The sequence below is a fragment of the Lampetra fluviatilis genome, chromosome 35 (genome assembly GCF_964198595.1).
Source record: "Lampetra fluviatilis chromosome 35, kcLamFluv1.1, whole genome shotgun sequence".
NCBI lineage: Eukaryota > Metazoa > Chordata > Hyperoartia > Petromyzontiformes > Petromyzontidae > Lampetra > Lampetra fluviatilis.
This window is the reverse complement of record NC_136309.1, coordinates 11,427,849-11,455,180: the sequence shown is the minus strand read 5'-3', so window position 1 is coordinate 11,455,180 and position 27,332 is coordinate 11,427,849. Positions and strand designations below refer to the sequence as shown.

At 54.6% G+C, this 27,332-nt stretch overlaps 1 protein-coding gene across 2 annotated transcripts; it reads right to left on the bottom strand.

Moving 5' to 3' along the window:
* Positions 1 to 595: 595 nt before the first annotated feature.
* On the bottom strand, positions 596 to 27,228 carry LOC144944623 (uncharacterized). Of its 2 annotated transcripts, none has more exons than XM_078872947.1 (5): positions 26,965 to 27,228; positions 8,059 to 8,628; positions 4,303 to 4,464; positions 3,133 to 3,303; positions 596 to 1,851 (listed from the first exon to the last, which is right to left on the bottom strand). In XM_078872947.1, exons 2-5 carry the CDS (start codon positions 8,588 to 8,590, stop codon positions 1,046 to 1,048), a joined length of 1,671 nt encoding a protein of 556 aa, XP_078729073.1. In that variant the 5' UTR covers positions 8,591 to 8,628; positions 26,965 to 27,228; the 3' UTR covers positions 596 to 1,045. The 2 variants fall into 2 exon arrangements, with proteins under 2 accessions (XP_078729073.1, XP_078729074.1); XM_078872948.1 differs by having other exon boundaries at positions 8,077 to 8,628.
* Positions 27,229 to 27,332: the final 104 nt, after the last annotated feature.

Sequence of the window (27,332 nt, the reverse complement as noted above, 5' to 3'; positions counted from 1 at the left end):
TGGATAGAATCTCTCGACAACATGGCTAAACATCCCAAGTGAGGCCTTCATAGGTAAATAGTAACATCTATTATACATCCTCAAGCTGGCTGTTAACAGGCGACACGCAAACTCGGAAACCCGCACGCGAACACTCGGGTCGCCTGGAGCAGGTGGCTCGTGAGTGGTAATCGCAGCCACAGCGAGAAACATACTGCACGCGGTGTGCCGGATGCGGAAATATTTTCCGAGCTACCAAACCCGGGCAGGCCTGGTTGAGATGAGGCCTTGCGTAGGCAACGCCGTTTCAGACTGGGCACAGCTGCCATCCATGGAAGGGAACTTTTTATTCCAGGATTCTTTTCTTTTACCAATCCTCATACAACAGCGAAACACACAACCAACGACTGCGTGGCATAATACAGGTTTTTTTGGGTTAGATCACGTAAATATATAAATGTGCCGTTAAACCCGCCACCACCCGACACAGCCAATAAGGTTCGTCACGTAAAGAGAACGTGCCAATTCGTTACTAGTACAGCACACCGGTGTGTTGGAGAGCCAACAATTCGTTACTAGTACAGCACACCAGTGTGTTGGTGTGCTGTACTAGTAATGGCATGTTCTGTTTACGTGACAAACCTTACTAATTGGCTGTGTCAGGTGGTGGCGGGTTTAACGAAACATTTCCATTTTTATGCAATCTAACCCAAAAAAACCTGTATGATGGATGATATTGGTCGCGAAAGCCTACGTGTTAAACTAACTGCGTGGCACTGTACGTTGCAAAAGTCAGTCCTTTCTCGCTCGCTCGCTCACTCATTCACTCATCCAGAATGCGGCTCACTCACGAGCTCACTCGTCCGCTCACAGGTCACTTGCTCGCTCGTTCAGCCACTCGTTTACCTATTCATCACGAATCCCTCTTACTCACTTCCCACTCACTTGTTTGCTCGCTAACTCACTAATTAACTCACTCATTCTCTCACCCACTCGCCCACAAGCTCTCATCCACGGCCCTCAACCCATCCACCGGCTCGCTCGCTCCTCTCGCTTGCGAGATCGCTCACGGCGGACAGATGGGCGACTGGCTCGGAAAGGGCTGCACATCGCCGGGGCCGTCGGGCACGCCGCCTCCGCTGCCGGCGCCGCCGTAGCCCATGACGGCGGTGAAGTCCTGCGCGAGGCGCTCGTGCGTGCGCCGGTGCCGCGCCAGGCTACAGGTGCGCGAAAAGCGCTTTCCGCACTCGTGGCACTCGAACGGCTTCTCGCCCGTGTGCCGCCGCTTGTGCCGGATCAGCACGTGCGAGTGCGTGAAGCGCATGCCGCACTGGTCGCACCAGAACCGCCGCGCCATCGCGTCCTCCGCCGAGCCCTCGGCCGCCATGGCCCCGAGCTGCGCCAGCTGCATGGCGGACACGTAGCTGCCGGGCGAGTAGCGCCCGTGCTCCTCCGCGTACGGCCTCTGGCCGCCGCCCCCGCCGGCGAGGCCGTAGACCGGGTCGCGCGGGCCGTAGGCCGCCGCGTCCCCGTCCCCGGCCGCCTTGACGCCGGGCTCCGTCTCGGCCGCGACTTCCTCGTCGGGGGAACCGGCGAGGCGCCGCGCCTCCCTCTTGTAGGGCTCGGGGGTCTCCCGGTGGGAGTACGCGGCTGGGTCGAGGCCGTTCCCGACGGTCTCCTGCGCCGCGGCCTCCTGGGCCTCGCCCCAGGGGGCCTCGCCGTTCTTGTCGAGCGGCCGGTACTCGGCGGGCGGCTGCTCGTAGGCGTCGTGCGCCGCCGGGGCTTTCCGATAGACGCTGCCGGCGGTGACGCCGGCGATGGGAGGAGCGTGCTGCTGCTCGCCGGATTCGGGGAACCTCGCGCCGTGGTCGACTGACGGGACACAGGGAGGAAGACTGAGCGCAGGCGGGCACTTTGCGCCACGACGACCGAGGTCGGTGCAGCTATGGGTTTGTGGGTAATTTATAAATGGTTTTAGTTACCACGCTTGGCACGCAGTTGAATTACAAACCGTGCTGCACAGATATAAAAACATTTACTACTTTTGCAGTGCTAGTTGTCACAGGGCAACGTGGTGGGCAGTGGAGCGCAGAGCAAAAAAACCCAACGTCGTCCTGTACTGCTATACTTCCACATTTAACCGCCCCACCTCCACCAACCCGCGCTGACGGTGAAGCACGGCCAAATAATCCCCCACAGCCCGTACAGACACGAAGAGGAGGCCCTCAACCAGCAGTGGAGTGATAACAAAGGGGCCGTGCACAGCTCTCCGATGCGTTTTCGGGTTGGAGGACGCTCGTTGTTCTGCACGACGCTCCTCTCCCGAGGAAGGCCTCAAAAGCACGCGGAGCGAAACAACGGAAGGGACATCACGGACGAAAACAACACGCCGAACGACCCAAACGCACGCCGCGGAGAGGCGCCTGAACCACGGGCGGCCACGACGCTCGCAGGGCCCCGCCCGGGGGTCCCCCATCGCTGCGCTGACCTCCCGTCCCGTCTCGTCTCCCGATGTGTAAAGTCACAGCCCGATTTACGCCCTCCCTCCTGCTGTGGGTACCTTCGCTGTAACGTCCTCAACGCGTTGATACCCAGTCCCATACTGTGTACCGTGGTACCACGCCACCACGTACTCGAGATTTTACAAACTTTACCATTAAGAGACAACGTTGGTTTACTGAGCATCCACTGTTTAGGTTCTGTAACCACGATACGATCCACCATCCCATCTCTAGTAGTACTAGTAGTAGTAGGTTCTGTACCACGTTACCATCCACCATTCCATCTCTAGTAGTACTAGTAGTAGTAGGTTCTGTATCATGCTACTATCCGCCATCCCACCTTTCTGCTGTGATTTGAGTACTTTCCAATAAAGTTCTGGTTTCAGGAGCGCATCCTGGGCCTACACACCGGGTTACACATCTGCGTATTCACATTTTTCAGACGAACACAAAAGAGAAATCCGGCCCCACATCCCCTCCCGACGTGACCGGCGCGTTGCGAGCACGATCGTTGCAATCCCCCCCAGCTGCGGATCTGTGCAGCGACGGAGGAGGAGACGCGCGGAGAGACGCACGGGGGAGACGCGCGGGGAGACACGTGGGGAGACACGTGGGGAGACGCGCGGGGAGACGTGCGGGGAGAGTCTCTCACCCGCGGCCTTGGCCCTGCGCTTGTTGGGGCTGGGCCCCTTCCACACGCGACTCAGGTCGACCGACTCGTCTTCGCCGAAGGCGGCGGCCCTCCCCGCAGGGGACGCGCGGTGTCGCTCCCCCAACGCCGCCGCCGCTGCCGCCGCGTGCCGCGCCGAGCGGCTTGCCGGGTCTGCGAGCGGGACGAACGCAAAGTTCCACGCTTGGCACGGGCAACGTCGCGTTGTTTTGGCAGCGGGTGAATTGTGAATCGGTTTTTTTGCCGTGATCACCCGCCTAGCCGGCAAATCATTTAGCGATAACAATAAAAGCAAAGCTTCACACTTTCCGGCATTGATATGGCTTTGCCTCACCAGTGCTATAGACCGCCAAAAGGTGACTGGTACAAGCACAATGCAAACACCACAGTATTAACATTGATGACTGCTGAACCCAATCTATTAATGCTTTGGTGTTTGGACATCTAAACATCGGTATTTATGCCAGAAAGGGTAAAACGCCTTTTTTAACATTCGATATCTTGATAGTGGAAAAAGGGTCCCACAGATAAGCCAAATAGTTATCACGCGAACCATGTATGCCGAACTTCTTTCGCACCATACAAAGCCAACTGTGCTAATCGGAGGTGTGGGGGAAGGACAACAAACTAAACACAAAAAGCAGTTTGAAATAAATGAGTTTTCAATCTAGATTTAACACGGTGCATAGCTCCAATGGCTTCCTAATAGCATAGCTGATAGTTAATAATTATGTCAACATCGCAGTTGTTTATTATATAAATAATGTGCCGTTGATGTTGTAAACCATTCCGGTGAATTATAGTGGTTTTACGGTTACGGTATAAGATACTGCTCTTCCGAAGAGATGGGACCAGTCCCAGAGATCGGCCCAGACAAGTGCCCCACGAGCACAACAACTGCTGACTCGAAGCAACGCAGCGCGCTCAGGGTCAAGGGTTACGGCCGGCGCGTGGGGGGCCCTGCTGGGCTCGCTCGGTTCGGCGTAGGGTGGCTGCGGTCCGGCCGGCTAGCGTGCGGCGGCACGACCCCACCGGGGCCCTTTTGCTTCCCGCTCGTGGCCTTTTAGAGTTCGGCTCTCTCGGGACCCCCCGCCGCCCCCCCCCCCCCGCCCACGGTCACCGCCGGTGGCCGTCTCTCGCTCTGCCCCCTACCTTCGGGGGGATGCTCCGTCTTGACGTGCACGTGGTCCCACGGCCGTGCGGGCCGCCGCTTCTCCCGCCGCTCCGCCGCCGCCGCCGGCTCCAACGCCGCCACCTCCAGAAGTGTCACGTCCGGGGCGGCCTTGTACCCCCCGGGGGGGCCCTCGTCCGCTTCTGCAACCGGCACGGCGCGTGTGGGTGGGGGGAGTGGGGGTCAACTCGGCGTAATGCCGCTCGGCTTGGCCGTGCCGGCGAAACCGGGGGACGTGCCCAACGAGCGGCGGGCGGGCGGGCTGAGCGCAGGGTGCCGCTCTGGGTTTTATCCAACAAAAAGATGCGGTTGTGTGAAATCACAACGGATACGGCACCACGGTTTCAAATGCTCGAGATGGCTTAACCATGAGAGAGGATAGTTGATTTCGGTGGGTGTGGACAACGCTGTGCACTTACTGCATATACGTTCAGATTACTATTTTATTTACCAGGTATGGCCCACTGAGCCTATATAGCTATTTTTCAGAATACATCTGCAACAAATTGCCTTCAAAAGCGTTGCCAAATGGGAATAACAGCGTACTGTGAATATCAAGACAAGGTCGTGACGGCTACCAGCTGCAAAGATAAACTAAACCGCTGTGTAAACCATTTTTATTTAACCAGGTAAGGACCGCTGATGCTCGACGTAGCTCTTTTTCAGAAGCGACCTGGCTACCACAAATGGTAGCTCAACCAAGTGGCTTATCACGTTGGAGATTCAGAGCAGCCGAAGATCTCTAAACGCATCGTTTCTAAACATTAGCGTTGGTGGGGGGGCGGTCCCAGGCGTGACATTAAACCGCACTGAGCGGTGTCGCCGTTGAGGAGGCACTGAGGGCAACCCCAACTCCATCGTCGCTCCCCTCCTCCGGTGATGGCTCAAGAGTCCTCAGACACAAGAGGGGGGTGTTGAGATCAGATGGCCCTCGGAGGTAGCTTGAGCTACGGACCTGCCCTCGGGCGGGGAACTCGTTGGAGAAGAGGAGGGCGCGTTTGTGTCACGAACGCGTGAAGACAACTCGTTGAATTTAAAGGCGGCCGTGGCGTTTGCCGAGGCGCGTTTGCCGGGAGCGTAGAGGCTCTGCGTCTGGTTTCTAACCGGCATGGCCGTTGGGGTCGACGGTGGGTGACCGGGCGGCATGCGGTGAGATGTATATGTGGCTATTGTATCTTAATGCACTGCTTGCTCTGGAACAAAAACTATTACAGTGCTATGGAAAACTCAAAATCCACAAGGATGGGAAGATTCATTCGAATTTAAAAACACTTTCAGACTTCCACGATATTGATTGCATTTTATCTCGTGGACCTTAGGGGGCGCCAATGTCCTGTCCAGACACTGCCCGGATTCGCCCGCACTCAGTCGCAGCGTCTTCACATTCACGTTGCACCCTCACGCTGCACTCGCATACTGCACAATGCACTCTGCACCCTGCACTCAGCATTGCACACTCACGCTGCACATGCACGCTGCACGCTGCACACTGCAAATTGACTCTGTACACTCAGCGGTGCACACTCACGCCGCACTCATGTATACTCAGCATTGCATATTCACGCTTACACACACGCTGCACATTCAGCGTTGCGCACTTAATGCTGCACACGCACGCTGCACTGGCACCCTGCACACTCACGCTGCATTTTCATCATTACACACGCATGCTGCACCCTCACACTGCACCCTCACACTGCACCTGCACCTGCCACTCAGCCGCGCTATGCTCGAGTCCATTAGCGGCGGCAAGCCAGCCGGGCCCATCTCCCCGTGCGACAGGATTTATCGATCTCCCGCAAAAGCCGAGGGGAGAGACGCTGGGCTGAGCTGACCCCTGACCACAATTTGACCTCTGCCACATTGCGACTTTGAGGCAGGCACACGGCTACCGCACCAGTGCCCAGTCAGCAGACGGGAAGCTTGTTAAGCAAATCTGGCTCCGACATGAGAAACGTCATTCTGAAAAAAAAATTCGTAAGACTCCCACGGGGTACAACAAATATTAGTCACTCGCTCTGTCTGGACTGTCTGTCTCTACAATGAAGAGGGACTACTGCCCAAAGCGTCACCGGTTATATATATTGCTTTTTCTCCTTTTCGGGCCACCGTGTTATTGACAGAAGTGTTGCCGACTCCTTGGTTCGGGCACTGGCACACGCCGGACGCGGTCCGGAGGAGTTTGTGCCTCAGACGCGACAATAAACAACACAATGAGCGGAGGAGGAGCAACGTCCGCAGGGGAAGAAGGCCGCTCGTGTCACCGACGCGATGCTGCGCCGGCGGCTCGCCGCCTAGGGGTGGGGGTCTCCGAACCTCCTCGGCCTCGACGCTGGAAGCCTGACGGCGGACGTGGCCAGGCCACAAACCCGGCCCCGCTGCGACGGCTTCAGGGGCGGTTTGTGGTTCGCTAAAATGGTGCGGTGCAGCGGAATGGAAAAATGTTTCGTGGTCGCCCACCGCATTTTTCTGCCATTTTGAGCGCTCCACCTGAACTCCCCCCCCCCCCCCCCACGACTGCCATTAGCTGAAACCCGCGGCCCCCATTTGGAGGTTGCCGTCCGTTTGCAACCTCGGCTCGATCGCGGATGGCTGCGTTATTTGTGACTTTATTTTATTGAAACAAATACGTAACGACGTAAGTTTGTGGATGCCGGGAGTTAGATGACACGCGCGTTTTAACATTTGTAACACTTCAATTTGCAAATAGTGCCGGCTTACTCTTCCAACACACACGGTCACATGGCTGGGGGAAAGTCCAACCATCCACAGCACACCTCCAAAGATGTACGTTACACGTGCTTGAGTTGCTTCATAATAGCGGTAGATTCTCGTGACACAGCCAACTGCCGAACACCATCAGGCACGGTAACTCTGGCACGTCGCCTGACAAAGCTGGTTGCTGTCATCATTGTAAATGTTGTAGTGGGTTTACTCTCCAACACACCACATAGTGCTGAACTAGGAACTAATTGCCACGTTTTGTTTACGCGACAAACCTTACTCATTGGCTGTGTCAGATGGTGGTGGCCTAACGACCCATTTATACTCATGCAATCTAACCCAAAATAGCCTTGATTGTGATTGTGCAACACTTCACACGAACGCGCAAGGTGCCGAGGTTGTCAGAGTGGTCGGTTCTGCCCCCTGAATCCGGCGCTCTCTGCGCCAATCATTCCCTGCACTCAGATGCACCCTTCCCCACAACGCACAACACTTTACCGATGAAATACAAATCTGAGCGGAAGAGCGTGACGACGATACCACACAGATTGCGTCCGACCTCGTCACGCCTCCCGAGATTCGCTGGGCTGAGCTTTGACAACGCTTGGATGGGCGACTATCCTTTGCATAACACGGGTGACGCAAAGCGGTTGTGGGGCTACATTTTGGGTAGTGCGGCAAAAATCCGTTGATGTACTCTGATTCTATGCTCCGAGGTCTATGCTCCCTGCCTTCACCAACCGACCCCGACAAGCGAGGTGCAGTACGGGTAAGGGGAGGCCCTCATCCAGCAGTGGATTGACACACGGGCTGCTCGTGTGTATACAACGGTGGCGCTTTAACCAATGTTAACCTCGCGTGACCTCGCGTGACCGCGTGGCGGTGGCAGGTGGCGGCACCGCGTCGTGCGACGGGAACTATATCGGCCAACACCGTTTCGGGAAAAATGAACCGAGGTTCAATTCTGGGGAAGCAGGGTTAGCACTGCGTCGCTCTGCCACTCGCTCCCGCACCTGAGCAGGCGGACTCACGCGCGCCGCCGCCGTCTCCGTCGCCGTGCGCCGCCTCTCCTCCGTCATCCAGCAGCGGGTAGAGCGCGGGCTCCAGGCAGCTGAACCTCTCGGCCGACTGGAGCAGCTCGTGGCTCAGGCTGTTGAGCGTGAGGACGATGGCGTCCAGGAGGCCGCCGAGAAACGGCTGGAAGGCCGCGACGGCGGCGGCCACCTGCAGGCCCCCCCCGCCGGCGCCCCCCACCCCTGCCCCGTCGTGGCGCTTGGGGGACGAGGTCTCGGTGAGGCGGCGCAGCACGGCGTAGAAGGCGAAGGGCAGCCGCTCCCTGGCGGCGGCGAACATCTCGGCCCTGACGTGGGGCTGCTCGGCGCACGCCAGGAAGGCCTCGTAGTCGCCGATGCCCAGCTCCCTGTCCACGGCCTCGGCCACGCCGAGGCTCACGCCGTGGGCGGCCAGCCACGCGGGGAAATCCTGCCGCGGGTCCACGCCGGGCAAGGCCACCGGCGCCGCCGCCGTCACTGCCGCGGCGGCCATGGTCGTGACGTCCGTTCAGATGTTGTCTCCGCGCGCACCTGGGAAGGGGAGAAAAAGGGGCAAAGAAAACAGAGACGTGAGCGCTTCCCTCTTCTCCGCGGCGAGGCGGGAGGTCGACACCGTGGGCCCCGTCATCAGCGAGGCTTTCCGCGAATTCGCTCCGCTCGTCCGCAAGTGGATTATCGGAATGGAGCGGTGGACAATAGCGGCGTGCGCGCCTGCGTGTGTGCGTGCGTGCGGACCCTGTAGCTGTCGCGGATAACAGGAGTCGCACACGGGATGATAAGTTCAAGGATAAGGGGAGTTCTCCTGCAGGGCGCGACGCCGGTGCTCCCGGAGCGAGCGGAACGCCGCCGGTTTTCAACCAGATTTACCGCACAACCCAATGTCGAAGCAAAAACTGCAGCAAATTTTTGTTCCCCAAAATAGTGTGGAGAGTGAACAATTAGTGGTGCAGAACACAGCAACAAGGTTTAGAGCCAACATCAATTCTCTCTTTGCACTGAAAAAAACCTTCCAGTGGCGCAGACAGTGGATATGCAATGGGTCTTGGTATGCCAATGAGTTTGTGATGAGTATGAAAAGGGTATGCAATGGATATGTAATGGTATGTAATGGTTACGTGATGAATATGCAACGAGTTTGTAACGCTTATACAATGGGTATACAATGAGTATGCAATGGGTGTATCTCGTAAAGGAGTATAGACCATCAAGCAAACTCTGGTCATCTTCGCAGCAGGAGCAGCCCGGCTGTTGGCTCGCCATCGAATGAAGACGGTCACCGCATCGCGGCCGTCTGATACCAAGAAGCCACTGGGAGTTATGCACTTTAATTCATCACCGAGATTGGCAAACTCATTTCTTTAGAGCTGCTTTTTGTGTTTATTTTGTCCTCTCCCTCGCATTTCCGCGAAAGTAGTTCAACGTACAGACGTAGAACAAGTAAGCAATGTTATATTATGGGTATGTGATGGGTAAATAATGGGTATGTAATGGGTACGTAAAGGCATGTAATAAGTATATAATGGGCATGTAATTGGTCATTGGATTTGTCGCTGGGCGATTGTGAATTTATCACATTTGGATTGTGCCCCATTCCACAGATAAACCACATATTGTACTATTTAGACTGTTAATCTGTTTAGTATTAATGTGTTGCTGTTACGTATTCAATATTCATACTTAATTCCTAGTTATTGATGTATGTACGTATGTCGAATGTCTTTCGCATTATACGTAGCCAACCATGCTAATCGGAGGTGCGGGGGAAGGACAACAAACTAAACACACAAAGCAGTTAGAAAGAAACGAGTTCATGTCTCTATGTCCACCGCGGACAGTGATCTTCACTCATTCTCAGAGGGGGGCCACAGTCGCCGAGAAGTCATCGTCAGCGTGAGGGCCGCCACACGTTTGAGACCATCGGGGGTTTGACAGCACGACGACGATGATGATGGGGGGTGTTTTCACTCTTTGTGTTTTATCGGCGGGGGGGGGGGGGGTGCCGTGAGATATCGCGACGATCGTCCGTGCATTAGTGGGGGAACGGTTGTATTGCTCTCACCGGCTTGTTAAATGTGAATTGCTTCTCAACCTACCCAGGTCTCCCTTGAAATAACGTTCTCCTCGGTCGTGTTAAATAAACGACGGCTACAAACGCGCCTCGGAGAGCAGGCGTCCACTTCCCAACACTGGACAGCTTTCATCCTGTTGGGTCGCTGCGCACTTTTATTTGGAATATCAGAATTTGTACGCAGACTGGAGTTCGATGACCTATGAAGCTCTTTTTGCAGATGTCCAGTTGCGGTGAGTCGGCAAGCTACAATTGTTTAAAGATGGTTTTATTTCTTCATCATAATGGTTGCTTTATAGGGTCAATGGATAATTGTGAAACAATTCTAACGCTTAAAAATTGTTTTCGGTTGTTAGGGAGCAATTATTTACAATAAATGTAGTTACATTAGTTATTGATAAATAATCACGTACACTCTGGCAGGTAATCATTCCAAAACGCCTCTCTGGGTCTGGTCCGATCTCTTCAGAAGAATAGTATCTTAGACCGTAACTGTGAAACCACTATACAGTCGACCATTCTGCATCGCGACTTTCCATATCGCGGTTTCGACATATTTGTGGGGTCAGCATAAGAAATTAAATGTGAATTTTTGGGGAGTTTTGCAAAAGCCGCAGACGACACGCGAAGGCCAGCAGACGACACACAAAAAGTTTAGTAACTCATAAATGCATAAAATATATGTACAGTACTGTGTAATATTAAGGTATTTTATCTCACAGTGCACCGCCCCCCTGGAGGTGCTCGCTTCGCTCGCCAAGGGGACAGAATTTTTGACGTGGTTTTTCCAGATCGCGGGGGGCCTGCTCGCCCCTAACCCCCGCGATGTGGAAGGGTCGACTGTAATTCACTGGAATGGTTTACAACACTAACGGCACCTTATTTATATAATAGACAACTGCGATATTTACATAATTATTATTAACCATCAGCTGTGCTATTAGGAAGCCACTGGAGCTATGCACCGTGTTAAATCTAGATTGAAAACCCATTTCTTTCAAACTGCTTTTTGTGTTTAGTTTGTTGTCCTTCCCCCGCATCTCCGATTAGCACGGTTGGCTATGTATGGTGCGAAAGAAGTTCAGCATACATACACAAACATAACCACACGTCCTCTTGAGTCATACACTTTGGTCACAAAGTGTTCTACATTGCTCTGCATCTTTGGCCAGTAAAATCTGTCTCGGGTGAGGTGTAGTGTCTGTTATCCCTCCAGGTGTCCCTTTTCTTGGTGAAGTTCTCAGAACACCGGGTGAGTGGTACGGGCTCGGGCAGGACATGCGGCCTTCCGATATAGTATCCCCCTTCGTTGCCTAGGTGCAGTTTCTCCCATTGCCTCAGCAGTCCTATTATATAACTATGCAAGTTCAACCCCAATGAAGCTTGGAGAGGATGAATAGAGTTCAAAAGAACTCACAAACACCTTGTAAAAGAAAGTACCCAATTTAGTTTCTTCCACGAAGCTGATGATCCACCCTAAACTACATCCACTGGACAAACCATGGCAGCAGATGCAGATACCCGATGCACAAATGGAAAATTATATATTCTCCAGTGTGCGACTGTGGTCATCCAGAACAGACCGTACAACGTATAACGGCGCAATGCCCCAAACTACAAAGACATCACAGCGATGATAGACTCCACTTGCTCCTGACACGGTTATCTGGCTTGACCACCTGGAAGAAGATCATGGCGTTCTCCACTCTAGACAGTTCTGAATGGCCGTTGGTCCCTGACCTTCTACCGTTGGACTTTCCCTATTATTTGGTCGTCCTCTTAAGCTCCCTCAATATGTTCTGGGGTCAGAGAGCGGCCTCGTGTTTTGGGAAGTTCCTTCTCCACCAGCTCCAGCGCCTTCAGGTTGATATAGGTCCTCTGAGCCGGTGCCCCATAGTTCCATGTAATGTGCATGTTTGGAGATGCCGATGTGCCCGACATCAATGGCACCTTAGCCCTCTCTTGATCCCCAGCATTTCCCTGAGGGGCAGTCCTGGGCTCATAGCCTCGATTACTTCTTCCACAATTCTTGACTCCGAGTAGCCCTTCTGGAGTCCAGCTTCCATCTGGTGGACCAAGCGTGTTCAGGACAGTTTGTCTTCCTGTTCCCCTTCCCCAATCTGTCCACAGATCTGGAACTCTTTCCGGAGCGTTACTTCAGTGAGCCTGGGCTGGCGGCGGGTTGTGGTCGGTTCTACTTCTCTCCCAGCCTTGCCAAGTGCGGGTTATACTTTGTCTTCGAGGGCTTTGATCTCCGCTTCAAGCACCCTGCGAGCTTTCTCTTGCCGTCCCCGCAGGTCGAGGTACTGGTCCTTGAGCTGCTTCAGCTGGGCGAGCCCTTCCAAGGGGGTCGCTGCGTTGGCGCTCCGCTTCACTCGTGAGCGACAGAAGGCTACGCACAGCTCTCGGCAGTCCTCTCGGCGGTCCTCAATGTCCTCCAGCACCTGCTCAGCTGACCGTATTACAGCTCCCCGGCTTCTCCCTCCAGACTTCTATCAGATGAGCCTTCTCCAGCTGCAGCCAGTCTCCTGGCTGATCCCATCGTGCAAGCGTTCCATCTCTTCGCTGACTTTGGGTGTTTATCTTGGACAGTTATTTTGAGTAGAAATGCTTTAGGCTTGTCTCCGTTTGAGCAGCTGCACTTTCTTCAGTCGCGCTTGACTCTCCTGCCAGGTTCGGCAAAGAATATGTAGCACTTCCAAACTGTAGAGCTTTTGTCCAGTTAGTTTTAAAGATGGTCTCATTTTATCATATCGTTGCTTTATACGGTCACTGTATAATTGTGAAAACTATATAATGCTTAATAATCGTTTGCAGTCATTACGGGGCATTATTTTACGAATAAATCTATTCGCATTAAATATGAATAAATAACCACATACGCTATCGAATTCGTAACATATACAATAAGATAATACAGTTATCCCTCGATTTATGAAAGGGATGCGCTCTTCAAAAAACACGCATGAAACAAAAATTCGTAAATCTGAATGGCTTTTCCCATTGCTTTGACGCTAAACATTAGGGGTGTGTTTCGGACAGTCATAATAATAATGAACATAAATATAAAAATTGATTGAATAATAATTAATTTAAAACCAAAATATTTTTTCTTTTCAGGGAACTCACCAAAATATCTGCTGCATGTTGGAATGACTGGCAAGGCCATGATGATGTGGAGGCGTTGCTGTTGCACTGCAGGGACACCGTGACGCTGTGGCGGATGGAAGACTTCGCGGCGTGCCGGGTGGCTGCTTGTTTGATCTCACGGCGCGTGCCGCGTGAAATTTCATTGATGCGGAAATTCGATTTCGTCAATCGAAAAGCGTTCGTAATTTGTCAATTGGGTCCACGCGAAATTTCGTAAACGGAACGTTCGTAAATCGAGGGATGCCTGTAATTCTAAAACCTATCTGTGGGTCTGGTCCAATCTCTTCAGAGGCACGGTAAAATCTCTTCATTCAGGGATTTTTCTTTCGCGAAATTTGACGATGCGCAATTTTTTATTTGTATAGCAGTTTAACTTTACACCTTCTTCCTTCAACTTTCCAAATCGTGATTTGGCAACATTGCATCACGGTGAACCGGTACTGTCCGTGCACCGTGCAGCAGTGGATTGTGGGCCGTGTGCCGCCATCCACATGCTGAAGCTTTTCCTCCGCAAGTGCCCGTTGACGTAACAATAGTTTTCAACGAAGTGTTTGACAAGTGTAAATGCTGTTTGAAGGTGCTTGAACTCAGAATTGGTTATATGTGTACATTGTGTGTTGTACGACGTCGTACGGGTACTGCACATGTACAGTGCCTGGTTTTGGCTGCTAGGTATGAAACAGATCATTGCCCTAAGCGACGCTCCCTATCCCTACCTGATTCCATTGTTTCTTATGGGACAAATTGCCCTGCCTTGCGTTTATGCTTGTACGGTCCCAATCCCACCCCTATTAGCATAGATTTCTATGGGGGAAAAGTCCCCACTGTACATATATCGGGGACCCCCCCTCCCCTGTATAAAAATGGCGATTGATTGAATTTCGCAAAAGAAAAATCCACGAATTAATACGTTTTACTGGATCTACATTCGCGAATTCTACTTTCGCGGAGATTTTCAAAAGCAGAGACCTCGCGGATGTCGAGGAGTTACCGTACGTAATACAGTAACTGTGAAACCACTGTAATTCACTGTAATGCTTTACAACATTAATGGTACATTATTTATTGAATAGACAATTGCATAGCTTACAACAATTTTTAACACTCATCTGTGGTTTTGCTCATAACCACACTAACAAGCGTGTCTGTGAGAATATTCATAGTTATGTAGCTGCATGACTCTGAACAGTGACAAGGCGGCAGCAGCAGCAGCAGCCATCTGCTAGATCTCTACTCTCCCTCTTCCATCCCTTACCCCCCCCTACCTCGCTCTTTTCTCTCTTCCCATCCTTCACCACCATTATTTGTTTTGGTGATTATTTTGGCGACCCCTTGGCTTCGTTGGAGGCGCCACTCCACAATGCCTGCCTGCTCCTGCACCCATCGGGCATCTTCTCGGAAACCTGCTGCCGGCGCCTCCTCACCGGGCTGCGCCGTTGCCCGCTCCGCGCGGCTTCCTCGCCGCTCCTTACGATCGGCGCCGTTCCCCTGCCGCGTCTCCTGCTGCCTGCCCCCGCGACCACCGGCGACCTCGCAGCGGGCCGGCTGCCGGCGGCCGCTCGCTGGGCGGCACCGTCGCCGCCCAGCGACCTCCTCGTCGTCCCGTGTGGCCGGGGGGCCGCTCCGTCAGCCGCGTCGGGCGACTTGTTTTCCGGGCCACGTGGCGGCCGAGGCATCGGCGGCCCCAGGATGGGAGGTCGAGCTCCTGCCCCCCCGGGGGAGTCTTCACCGTGTCAGCATGCCGGGCACAGACGGAAGCTTCGCGTCCGTGGCAAGCGAGCCGGGCCAAGGCTGCGCATTCTACCTCGTGGCGGGCCCGGCCGAGACTCTGCTGCACTGCGCGGACGTTGCGGGGACGTCGTCGGTGGTGCGGGCGACTCGATCGCGGTGGCCCCCTTCTCCCTCCTGGCTCCAGCCCCGCGCTGTCCCCCTTTGTCTTCCCAATGCAATGATGCCTCATTACTTTTCAGCCCCCCCAGATTCCTGTCGCCCGTCACATACGACCAGGCCTATCCCAACCCCTTATTATCAATCCCTCTTGTTTTACTGCATAAAAACTACACCACCACTTACAATAATCCAATTCTTCACTTCAAATTATTATCATGTTATGTACAATGTTATAATTGATGTAAAGCACCTTTGGTAAAGGTGCTATATAAATTTCATTAAGATAAGATAATCACCCAACTCGCTCGATAAGTCTCTATACTTTATCCTATCGATCCCTAACATCATAGGCACATCCATCCAATGCACACTACCAGCAACTTAATTTCACATATCTGCACACAAGGAGCATGACAATAGGCTTCTTTAAAGTTCACGCCATCCACGCGCGCGTGTGCACGTCTATCGTCCACCAGACGCACGGCGGAGACCATGGGACGTGCATGCGCACAGGGTGGTCAGAGCCTCAGTGTTCAACTGCCTGCATACGGCGGCGTCATGACTCCTGACCAACTATATTGGCTAGGGATGGAATGAATCACACCCTGTGGATTTTTACCAGTGGGAGGAGTGGGGGGGGCTTCTCTCAGACTCTAATGCCCTGTGCCAGCCAGCCTTACATCTGCAACATCTACAACGACATCCAACTCAGCGAAGAGCTGCCCGAGTCTCGTGACTCACTAGCAGGCGGACACTGCTTTGTTGTGCTCGGCTACATTCCTGAGCAATGATGCAAACCAACCTCCTCTTCAACCATCAAAACTGACGGCGGTGTGGCTGTGTGGCAAGCCTCTTCCTCTTAGTTTACCCATAGGGGACTGCGCAATGCGAGGACGGCCCGGTGGAGGCTAGCACGTGCACGCAGCTCGTAAAACGGCTCGCAAACGCCTGCCACTCTCAGCCTCCGCACTGCGAACGTCGCGATGGCACGACCGACACACACGCGCACACCGCCGGGGCCGCTGCTCTTGTGGGTGAGGGAGCACGCAGGTGGAGTGCGTCTGCCAATCATCTCAGTTAACCCATGGCACCTGGGTCTGTCCCGTGACCTCCTGCCCAGTGACAGTTCACGTGGCCTCAAAACGTCACCACCACTTAATGGCGAACGGCGGTTGTTGTTGCTATGCATCCTGAAGCGGTGGCGCAGTGGCGCAGTGGTTAGCGCGCTACAAACTCGGCGACCCGGGTTCGAATCCCACTCACGGCCAACACCAGTGACGAATATCTGAACCGGTCCTGGGCCTCCCCAAGATCGACTCAAATGAGTACCTGCTGCGGTGTGTAAACATCGCCACTCGGGAGACAAATGCGACCAGACTTGTTTTTTGGCCACCCACCCTCTCGTGTGCCATGCCGGCCATCATTGGTGCTCACTAACAGCACTTGCCCCAACAGTCTGGTAAGGCTATACGGGGGATCTTTATCTTTGTTTTTTGCTGAAGAGCAATCACAGGGAGACCCAGCGCTGCTGCTGAAGAGGTCGTGCCACTTCTCCAGGTCACATCCTGCCCTCTCAGGGGAGAAGATGCTCTGGCTGATTTGGCTGCGTTAGTCACCCTTTGTACGTGATTCTGGAGCTGTTGTTGGGGGGATGCCAAACGTTTTGCCATCCAACATTTGGTTATCCATCAAATAAAGTGACCCAAATCAGTATCATTTGCACGAGCAGAATTTATCTCGCGAAAAATATGCATCTTTCTCAAGAAGTGAAATGTGGCGCTCATCGCCATCGACAGCTCTAAGCCTGCGATGGAATTTCCACATTCCTACGACAGGGCCCGGTCTTCTCCGCAAGACAACCACCGTGTTGCCTTCCCACGCACTGGCAGTCACTTTATCAGATGCCCTGGGAGTTGATTGCGAGCTTGGTGCACCCCCCCCCACCACGCGTGGAAACAAAATATAAATACCGTGCACTGCGTCTCAATCTCAAGCGGAGTGGTGACTTCCAACCACCCCACAACCGAACCCAACCACAGACAACAACAAGAAAATAATAAAAATAAAATCAACACGTGCTGCCATGAACTCGCTATGAGCAAACCATGCGACACACAGACTAGACGCAATTCACGGTGTAGCCCAGGCCGGATACATTCTCCTCTCCTGTCCTCGTTGTCTCGAACTCCGCCCTCACTTCCTTCACCCAGCTACTCGTGCTGTAGACTCCCTGCATCTCCCCACTCCAGCCCAACCTCACGGTGTCCCTCACTTCTCCTCTGCCCATTCCTCTGACCGCCTCTCACTCTATATAATGAATACGCGCAGCGCCTGGAGGTGCGGTGGTATCTATACGACGATATATCCAAGTAGCAGTGCCAACTCTGTTTCACACACAACACTCGTGTGTATGGTGTGTGTGTCTAGTGGTACGTGGTGTGTGTGTAGGTACATGGTGTGTGTGTGTGGGTATACGGTGTGTGTGTAGGTACACGGTGTGTGTGTAGGTACATGGTGTGTGTGTAGGTACACGGTGTGTGTGTAGGTACACGGTGTGTGTGTAGGTACATGGTGTGTGTGTGTGGGTACATGGTGTGTGTGTAGGTACATGGTGTGTGTGTGTGTAGGTACACGGTGTGTGTGTGTAGGTACATGGTGTGTGTGTAGGTACATGGTGTGTGTGTGTAGGTACATGGTGTGTGTGTGTAGGTACATGGTGTGTGTGTGTGTAGGTACACGGTGTGTGTGTGTAGGTACATGGTGTGTGTGTGTAGGTACATGGTGTGTGTGTGTGTAGGTACACGGTGTGTGTGTGTAGGTACACGGTGTGTGTGTGTAGGTACATGGTGTGTGTGTGTAGGTACATGGTGTGTGTGTAGGTACACGGTGTGTGTGTAGGTACACGGTGTGCACGGTGTGTGTGTGTAGGTACATGGTGTGTGTGTGTAGGTACATGGTGTGTGTGTGTAGGTACATGGTGTGTGTGTGTGTAGGTACATGGTTTGTGTGTGTGTAGGTACATGGTGTGTGTGTGTGTAGGTAGATGGTGTGTGTGTAGGTAGATGGTGTGTGTGTGTAGGTACACGGTGTGTGTGTGTAGGTACATGGTGTGTGTGTATGGTACATGGTGTGTGTGTGTAGGTACATGGTGTGTGTGTAGGTAGATGGTGTGTGTGTGTAGGTACACGGTGTGTGTGTAGGTACATGGTGTGTGTGTATGGTACATGGTGTGTGTGTGTAGGTACATGGTGTGTGTGTAGGTACATGGTGTGAGTGTAGGTACATGGTGTGAGTGTAGGTACATGGTGTGTGTGTAGGTACACGGTGTGTGTGTGTAGGTACATGGTGTGTGCGTAGGTAGATGGTGTGTGTGTGTAGGTAGATGGTGTGTGTGTGTAGGTACATGGTGTGAGTGTAGGTACACGGTGTGTGTGTGTAGGTACATGGTGTGTGTGTAGGTACATGGTGTGAGTGTAGGTACACGGTGTGTGTGTGTAGGTACATGGTGTGTGTGTGTAGGTACATGGTGTGTGTGTAGGTACATGGTGTGTGTGTAGGTACATGGTGTGTGAGTGTAGGTACACGGTGTGTGTGTAGGTACATGGTGTGTGTGTAGGTACACGGTGTGTGTGTGTAGGTAGATGCTGTGTGTGTAGGTACATGGTGTGTGTGTAGGTACATGGTGTGTGTGTGTAGGTACATGGTGTGTGTGTGTAGGTACATGGTGTGTGTGTAGGTACACGGTGTGTGTGTGTAGGTAGATGGTGTGTGTGTAGGTACATGGTGTGTGTGTAGGTACACGGTGTGTGTGTGTAGGTAGATGCTGTGTGTGTAGGTACATGGTGTGTGTGTAGGTACATGGTGTGTGTGTGTAGGTACATGGTGTGTGTGTGTAGGTACATGGTGTGTGTGTAGGTACACGGTGTGTGTGTGTAGGTAGATGGTGTGTGTGTAGGTACATGGTGTGTGTGTAGGTACACGGTGTGTGTGTGTAGGTAGATGGTGTGTGTGTAGGTACATGGTGTGTGTGTAGGTACATGGTGTGTGTGTAGGTACATGGTGTGTGTGTGTAGGTACATGGTGTGTGTGTGTAGGTACATGGTGTGTGTGTGTAGGTACACGGTGTGTGTGTAGGTACACGATGTGTGTGTGTAGGTACATGGTGTGTGTGTAGGTACATGGTGTGTGAGTGTAGGTACATGGTGTGTGTGTAGGTACACGATGTGTGTGGAAAAAACAACCCCCCTGTACCTCCTCGACGGTGCCGGATGGCAATGCTGCCGTGGTGGTGAGCAATGACCTGGGAGAGAGCCAATTCCAATCGGTTGTTCCCCTCAAGGCACTCAAAGCCACCACAGCTGCAAACGGGGGCTCTGGACGAGTGCGAGGGGCTGGTGACCCCTCCACCTTAAATTAAATTACTATTAAACCACGAATTACAAGCACTCCACCCCCTCCACAACTACCCCATTGGCCATTGGTCATGGGGTAGTTGTGGAGAGGTTTCCATGCCTGGGCAGTGTGCTTATGCCCAGCTTCGGTTTGACAGCAGAGGTCTCACTCCGAATCAATTGATCGGAATATTTTCATCGGCTGCGTAACGCTGTGTGGAAGTATGTCGCTCCACACGAAGCTTTGGGTTTTTTCAGCCATTGTCATGCCTTCCCTTTTCTTTGCTTGCGAAATACGAACCCCCCGGATGGAACATCTTCGCCGGTTAGAAACATACTGGCTGGTCTGCCTATGATCCATCCTGGGTTTACCCAGGCTGAATTGTGTAAGGAGCTCACAAATCCTTGAAAGATCTGGACAAAGTCCCATTGGCGAGCTCCTCTGTCAGGCAAGACTGCGTTGGCTGGGGCATGTAGCCCGCATGCCCAGCTACCGCATGCCCAAACAGCTTTGTTTGGCCAGATAGAGAGGGCTAAACAGACGCAGCATAATCTGGTGAATAGATGCAGTGCAGGATGATGTGGAACTGAGTGGATTTGCCGGTCACTGGCACCAGCGGTGTCAAGATTGGCCTCTGTGGAGGAGGTTCGTGAAGGATGCTGCTACTGGGCAGTTGGAGGCAGTCGCCTTCCAACAACTGCAGAGGCCAGAGGAGCGACGCTCACAACGAGCAGAGCGCCGGGCGGCTAAAACACAGAAAGTTGGCACAGTGGGGGGTACAGGTGGTGCATCTGCCAGTAATCTCTGTCAGTCAACCCATAGCACCTGGGTCCGCCCCGTAGACACTTCATGAGTACACATGGAGCTGAGTGGACTTGCCGATCACTGGTACCAGCGGTGTCACTTAGTGGCAAATGGCGGTTGTTGTGTGCGTAGGTACATGGCACGTGTATGGTACTTGGAATGTGTAGATACATGGTGTGTGTGTGTAGGTACATGGTGTGTGTGATGGTACATGTTGAGTGTGATGTTACATGTTGTGTGTGATGGTACACGGTGTGTGTGTGTACATGGGGTGTGTCTGTGGTTACATGGTGTTGTCTTTGTGCATAGTGTATGAGAAGTCATCGACCACAATTTCTGTTTTGAGAAAATGCACGTGACAATATGAATTACTGACCATGGCGACGATTGGATATCAAGATATCACCTGCTGATTAGTCTGCTCTACTTAATGGTATAATTGTTGTGCGTGCTATGAATAATCAACAGAGCCTGGTCCTACATAGCACACCATATACCATCACACACACACATGTACCATCACACACCACGCACCATCACACACCATGCACCATCACACACCATGCACCACCACACACCATGCACCATCACACACCACGCACCACCACGCACCACGCACCACCACGCACCAAACACCACGCACCACCAATCACCACACACCACGCACCACCACACACCACACACCACCACACACCACACACCACACACCACGCACCACCACGCACCACCACACACCACGCACCACCACGCACCACCACACACCACGCACCACCACACACCACGCACCACCACACACCACCACACACCACGCACCACACACCACACACCACGCACCACCACACACCACGCACCACGCACCACCACGCACCACGCACCACACACCACGCACCACGCACCACCACACACCACGCACCATGCACCACCACGCACCACACACCACACACCATGCACCACCACACACCACGCACCACGCACCACCACACACCACACACCACGCACCACCACACACCACGCACCACACACCACGCACCACCACACACCACGCACCACCACACACCACACACCACGCACCACCACACACCACACACCACGCACCACGTACCACACACCACCACACACCACGCACCACCACGCACCACGCACCACGCACCACCACGCACCACGCACCATACACCACCACACATCACACATTACCACGCACCACACACCACCACACACCACGCACCACCACACACCACGCACCACCACACACCATCACACACCACACACCACCACGCACCACGCACCACCACACACCACACACCACCACCCACCACCACGCACCACCACACACCACAAACCACACACACACCACCACACACCACAAACCACACACACACCACCACACACCACGCACCACCACACACCACACACCACGCACCACCACGCACCATCACACGCCACACACCACCACCCACCACGCACCACCACACACCACAAACCACACACACACCACACACCACCACACACCACGCCCCACGACACACCACGCACCACCACCACGCACCACCACACACCACCACACACCACACATCATCACACACCACACACCACCACACACCATGTACCACCACACACCACGCACCACACACCACCACACACCACCACGCACCACGCACCATCACACACCACACACCACCACACACCACGCCCCACCACACACCACGCACCACCACCACACACCACCACACACCACACATCACACATCATCACACACCACACACCACCACACACCATGTACCACCACACACCACACACCACCACACACCACGCACCACCACGCACCACACACCACGCACCATCACACACCACACACCACCACACACCACACACCACGCACCACGCACCACCACACACCACCACGCACCACCACACACCACCACGCACCACCACACATCACCACGCACCACCACACACCACGCACCACGCACCACCACACACCACCACGCACCACCACACACCACGCACCACCACACACCACGGACCACCACACACCACGCACCACCACACACCACGCACCACACACCACCACACACCACGTACCACCACACACCACGCACCACCACGCACCACCACGCACCACCACACACCACGCACCACCACACACCACGCGCCACGCACCACCACACACCACGCACCACCACGCACCACCACACACCACGCACCACCACACACCACGCGCCACGCACCACCACACACCACGCCCCACCACACACCACCACACACCATGTACCACCACACACCACGCACCACCACGCACCACCACACACCACGCACCACCACACACCACACACCACACACCACTACACACCATGTACCACCACGCACCACCACACACCACGCACCACCACACACCACGCACCACCACACACCACGCACCACCACACACCACCACACACCACGCACCACCACACACCACGCACCACCACACACCACGCACCACCACACACCATGCACCACGCACCACCACGCACCACCACGCACCACGCACCACCACGCACCACCACGCACCACCACACACCACGCACCACCACACACCACGCACCACCACACACCACGCACCACCACACACCACACACCACGCACCACCACGCACCACGCACCACCACGCACCACGCACCACCACACACCATGCACCACGCACCACCACGCACCACCACACACCACGCACCACCACACACCACGCACCACGCATCCACCACACACCACGCACCACCACACACCATGCACCACACACCACCACACACCACGCACCACCACACACCACGCACCACCACACACCACGCACCACCACACACCATGCACCACCACACACCATGCACCACGCACCACCACACACCACGCACCACCACACACCACGCACCACCACACACCATGCACCACGCATCACCACACACCACGCACCACCAAACACCATGCACCACCACACACCACGCACCACCACACAACACGCACCACCACACACCATGCACCACGCACCACCACACACCACGCACCACCACGCACCACCACACACCACGCACCACCACGCACCACCACACACCACGCACCACGCACCACCACACACCACGCACCACCACGCACCACGCACCACCACACACCACGCACCACCACACACCACGCACCACCACACACCACGCATCCACCACACACCACGCACCACCACACACCACGCACCACCACACACCACGCACCACCACACACCACGCATCCACCACACACGTACCTCCAATGTAAGCTCAATCTTACACTGTATAAGGCTCGGCTTGTCCTGTTAAATCCCAGCTCGAAGCAAAACGGCACCGTGCGAGTGAAGATGCCATCCTAATCCACTCATTCATCATCTCCTTCACTCACTGCCTCCTTCACTCGCTCATAATTATTATTATCAATCATTCACTCCCTCCTTCAATCAGTCATACTCTTATTATATCAGTCATTCTCTCCCTCATTCACTCCCTACTTTAATCACACATTCACTATCCTCATTCAATCACCAACTCATTCACTCCCTCACATTACTCTTACTCACTCCATCATTCGTTATCTTAGTTAATAATCCACTCACTAATTCACTCCCTTATTGTCTACATTATTCATTCACTCCCTCGTACTAGAAATAACTCATTCACTCCCTCATGCGTTTTCTTCATTCGTTCAATCATTCACTCCTACCTTATAACCTAAATCACTCATTACTACTCCTTCAATCACCCATTCAATCCCTCCCTCCCGTATTTTCAATCACTGACACCACCTCTCATTCAATCACTCAATATTTCCCTCATTCTCTCAATTACTCACACACCACCTCTCATTCACTCCCTCATTCACTCACTACCTCTCACTCCCGTCACACATTCCCTCACCCACTCACCCACTACCTCTCATTCCCCCACTCACCCACGACCTCTCATTCACTCTCTCATCCCCCCACTCACCCACCACCTCTCATCCCCCACTCACCCACCACCTCTCATTCCCCCACTCACTCACCACCTCTCATCCCCCCACTCACCCACCGCCTTTCATTCCCCCACTCACCCACCACCTCTCATTCCCCCACTCACCCACCACCTCTCATTCACTCCCTCATTCACCCACCACCTCTCATTCACTCCCTCATTCACTCACTACCTCTCACTCCCTCACACATTCCCTCACCCACTCACCCACTACCTCTCATTCCCCCACTCACCCACGACCTCTCATTCACTCTCTCATTCCCCCACTCACCCACCACCTCTCATTCACTCTCTCATCCCCCCACTCACCCACCACCTTTCATTCCCCCACTCACCCACCACCTCTCATCCCCCCACTCACCCACCACCTTTCATTCCCCCACTCACCACCACCTCTCATTCCCCCACTCACCCACCACCTCTCATTCCCCCACTCACCCACCACCTCTCATTCACTCTCTCATCCCCCCACTCACCCACCACCTCTCATTCCCCCACTCACCCACCACTTCTCATTCCCCCACTCACCCACCACCTCTCATTCCCCCACTCACCCACCACCTCTCATTCCCGCACTCACCCACCACCTCTCATTCCCCCACTCACCCACCACCTCTCATTGCCCCACTCACCCACCACCTCTCACCCACCACCTCTCATTCCCCCACTCACCCACCACCTCTCATTCCCCCACTCACCCACCACCTCTCATTCCCCCACTCACCCACCACCTCTCATTCCCCCACTCACCCATCACCTCTCATTCCCCCACTCACCCACCACCTCTCATTCCCCCACTCACCACCACCTCTCATTCCCCCACTCACCCACCACCTCTCATTCCCCCACTCACCCACCACCACTCATTCCCCCACTCACCCACCACCTCTCATTCCCCCACTCACCCACCACCACTCATTCCCCCACTCACCCACCACCTCTCATTCCCCCACTCACCCATCACCTCTCATTCCCCCACTCACCCACTACCTCTCATTCCCCCACTCACCCACGACCTCTCATTCACTCTCTCATTCCCCCACTCACCCACCACCTCTCATTCACTCTCTCATCCCCCCACTCACCCACCACCTCTCATCCCCCACTCACCCACCACCTCTCATTCCCCCACTCACTCACCACCTCTCATCCCCCCACTCACCCACCGCCTTTCATTCCCCCACTCACCCACCACCTCTCATTCCCCCACTCACCCACCACCTCTCATTCACTCCCTCATTCACCCACCACCTCTCATTCACTCCCTCATTCACTCACTACCTCTCACTCCCTCACACATTCCCTCACCCACTCACCCACTACCTCTCATTCCCCCACTCACCCACGACCTCTCATTCACTCTCTCATTCCCCCACTCACCCACCACCTCTCATTCACTCTCTCATCCCCCCACTCACCCACCACCTTTCATTCCCCCACTCACCCACCACCTCTCATCCCCCCACTCACCCACCACCTTTCATTCCCCCACTCACCACCACCTCTCATTCCCCCACTCACCCACCACCTCTCATTCCCCCACTCACCCACCACCTCTCATTCACTCTCTCATCCCCCCACTCACCCACCACCTCTCATTCCCCCACTCACCCACCACTTCTCATTCCCCCACTCACCCACCACCTCTCATTCCCCCACTCACCCACCACCTCTCATTCCCGCACTCACCCACCACCTCTCATTCCCCCACTCACCCACCACCTCTCATTCCCCCACTCACCCACCACCTCTCACCCACCACCTCTCATTCCCCCACTCACCCACCACCTCTCATTCCCCCACTCACCCACCACCTCTCATTCCCCCACTCACCCACCACCTCTCATTCCCCCACTCACCCATCACCTCTCATTCCCCCACTCACCCACCACCTCTCATTCCCCCACTCACCACCACCTCTCATTCCCCCACTCACCCACCACCTCTCATTCCCCCACTCACCCACCACCACTCATTCCCCCACTCACCCACCACCTCTCATTCCCCCACTCACCCACCACCACTCATTCCCCCACTCACCCACCACCTCTCATTCCCCCACTCACCCATCACCTCTCATTCCCCCACTCACCCACCACCTCTCATTCCCCCACTCACCCACCACCTCTCATTCCCCCACTCACCCACCACCTCTCATTCCCCCACTCACCCACCACCTCTCATTCCCCCACTCACCCACCACCTCTCATTCCCCCACTCACCCACCACCTCTCATTCCCCCACTCACCACCACCTCTCATTCCCCCACTCACCCACCACCTCTCATTCCCCCACTCACCCACCACCACTCATTCCCCCACTCACCCACCACCTCTCATTTCCCCACTCACCCATCACCTCTCATTCCCCCACTCACCCACCACCTCTCATTCCCCCACTCACCCACCACCTCTCATTCCCCCACTCACCCACCACCTCTCATTCCCCCACTCACCCACCACCTCTCATTCCCCCACTCACCCACCACCTCTCATTCCCCCACTCACCCACCACCTCTCATTCCCCCACTCACCCACCACCTCTCATTCCCCCACTCACCCAGGGCTCTACAGCTACGGGAGTCGTCGCTGATGGTCGCCGCCGCTGCTTCGTTGTCCACCGAGCGCCGGGCTGCTGCTGCTGTTGGTGGTGGAGCCGGGGAGACAAAGACGGTGGCGCTGGCTCGCAGCGTGTGGTGGGTGAGTGGTGTGTGGGTGAGGAGGAGTCGCGGCAGCAGTTGTTGTTGCTGCTACAGGAAGAAGGCTCGGCCACCACCACAACCACCACCACCACAGCCACCACCGTCACCGTCACCACCAACCACCACGCCGCGGCGAGCCGCCCGGAAGCGCGGGACGAGCCGGGCTCGACTGCAGCGAAGACCCGGAGCGGAGCGAACTCCACTCCGACACTCCACTCCACTCCAA

Coding starts and splice junctions, on each gene's coding strand:
- LOC144944623 (XM_078872947.1), bottom strand. CDS start 8,590: ATGGCCGCCGCGGCAGTGACGGCGGCGGCGCCGGTGGCCTTGCCCGGC. Junction 3,304..4,302: donor GACGGAGCATCCCCCCGAAG/GTAGGGGGCAGA, acceptor TCCCGCTCGCAG/ACCCGGCAAGCCGCTCGGCG. Junction 1,852..3,132: donor GCGCAGGGCCAAGGCCGCGG/GTGAGAGACTCT, acceptor GTGTCCCGTCAG/TCGACCACGGCGCGAGGTTC.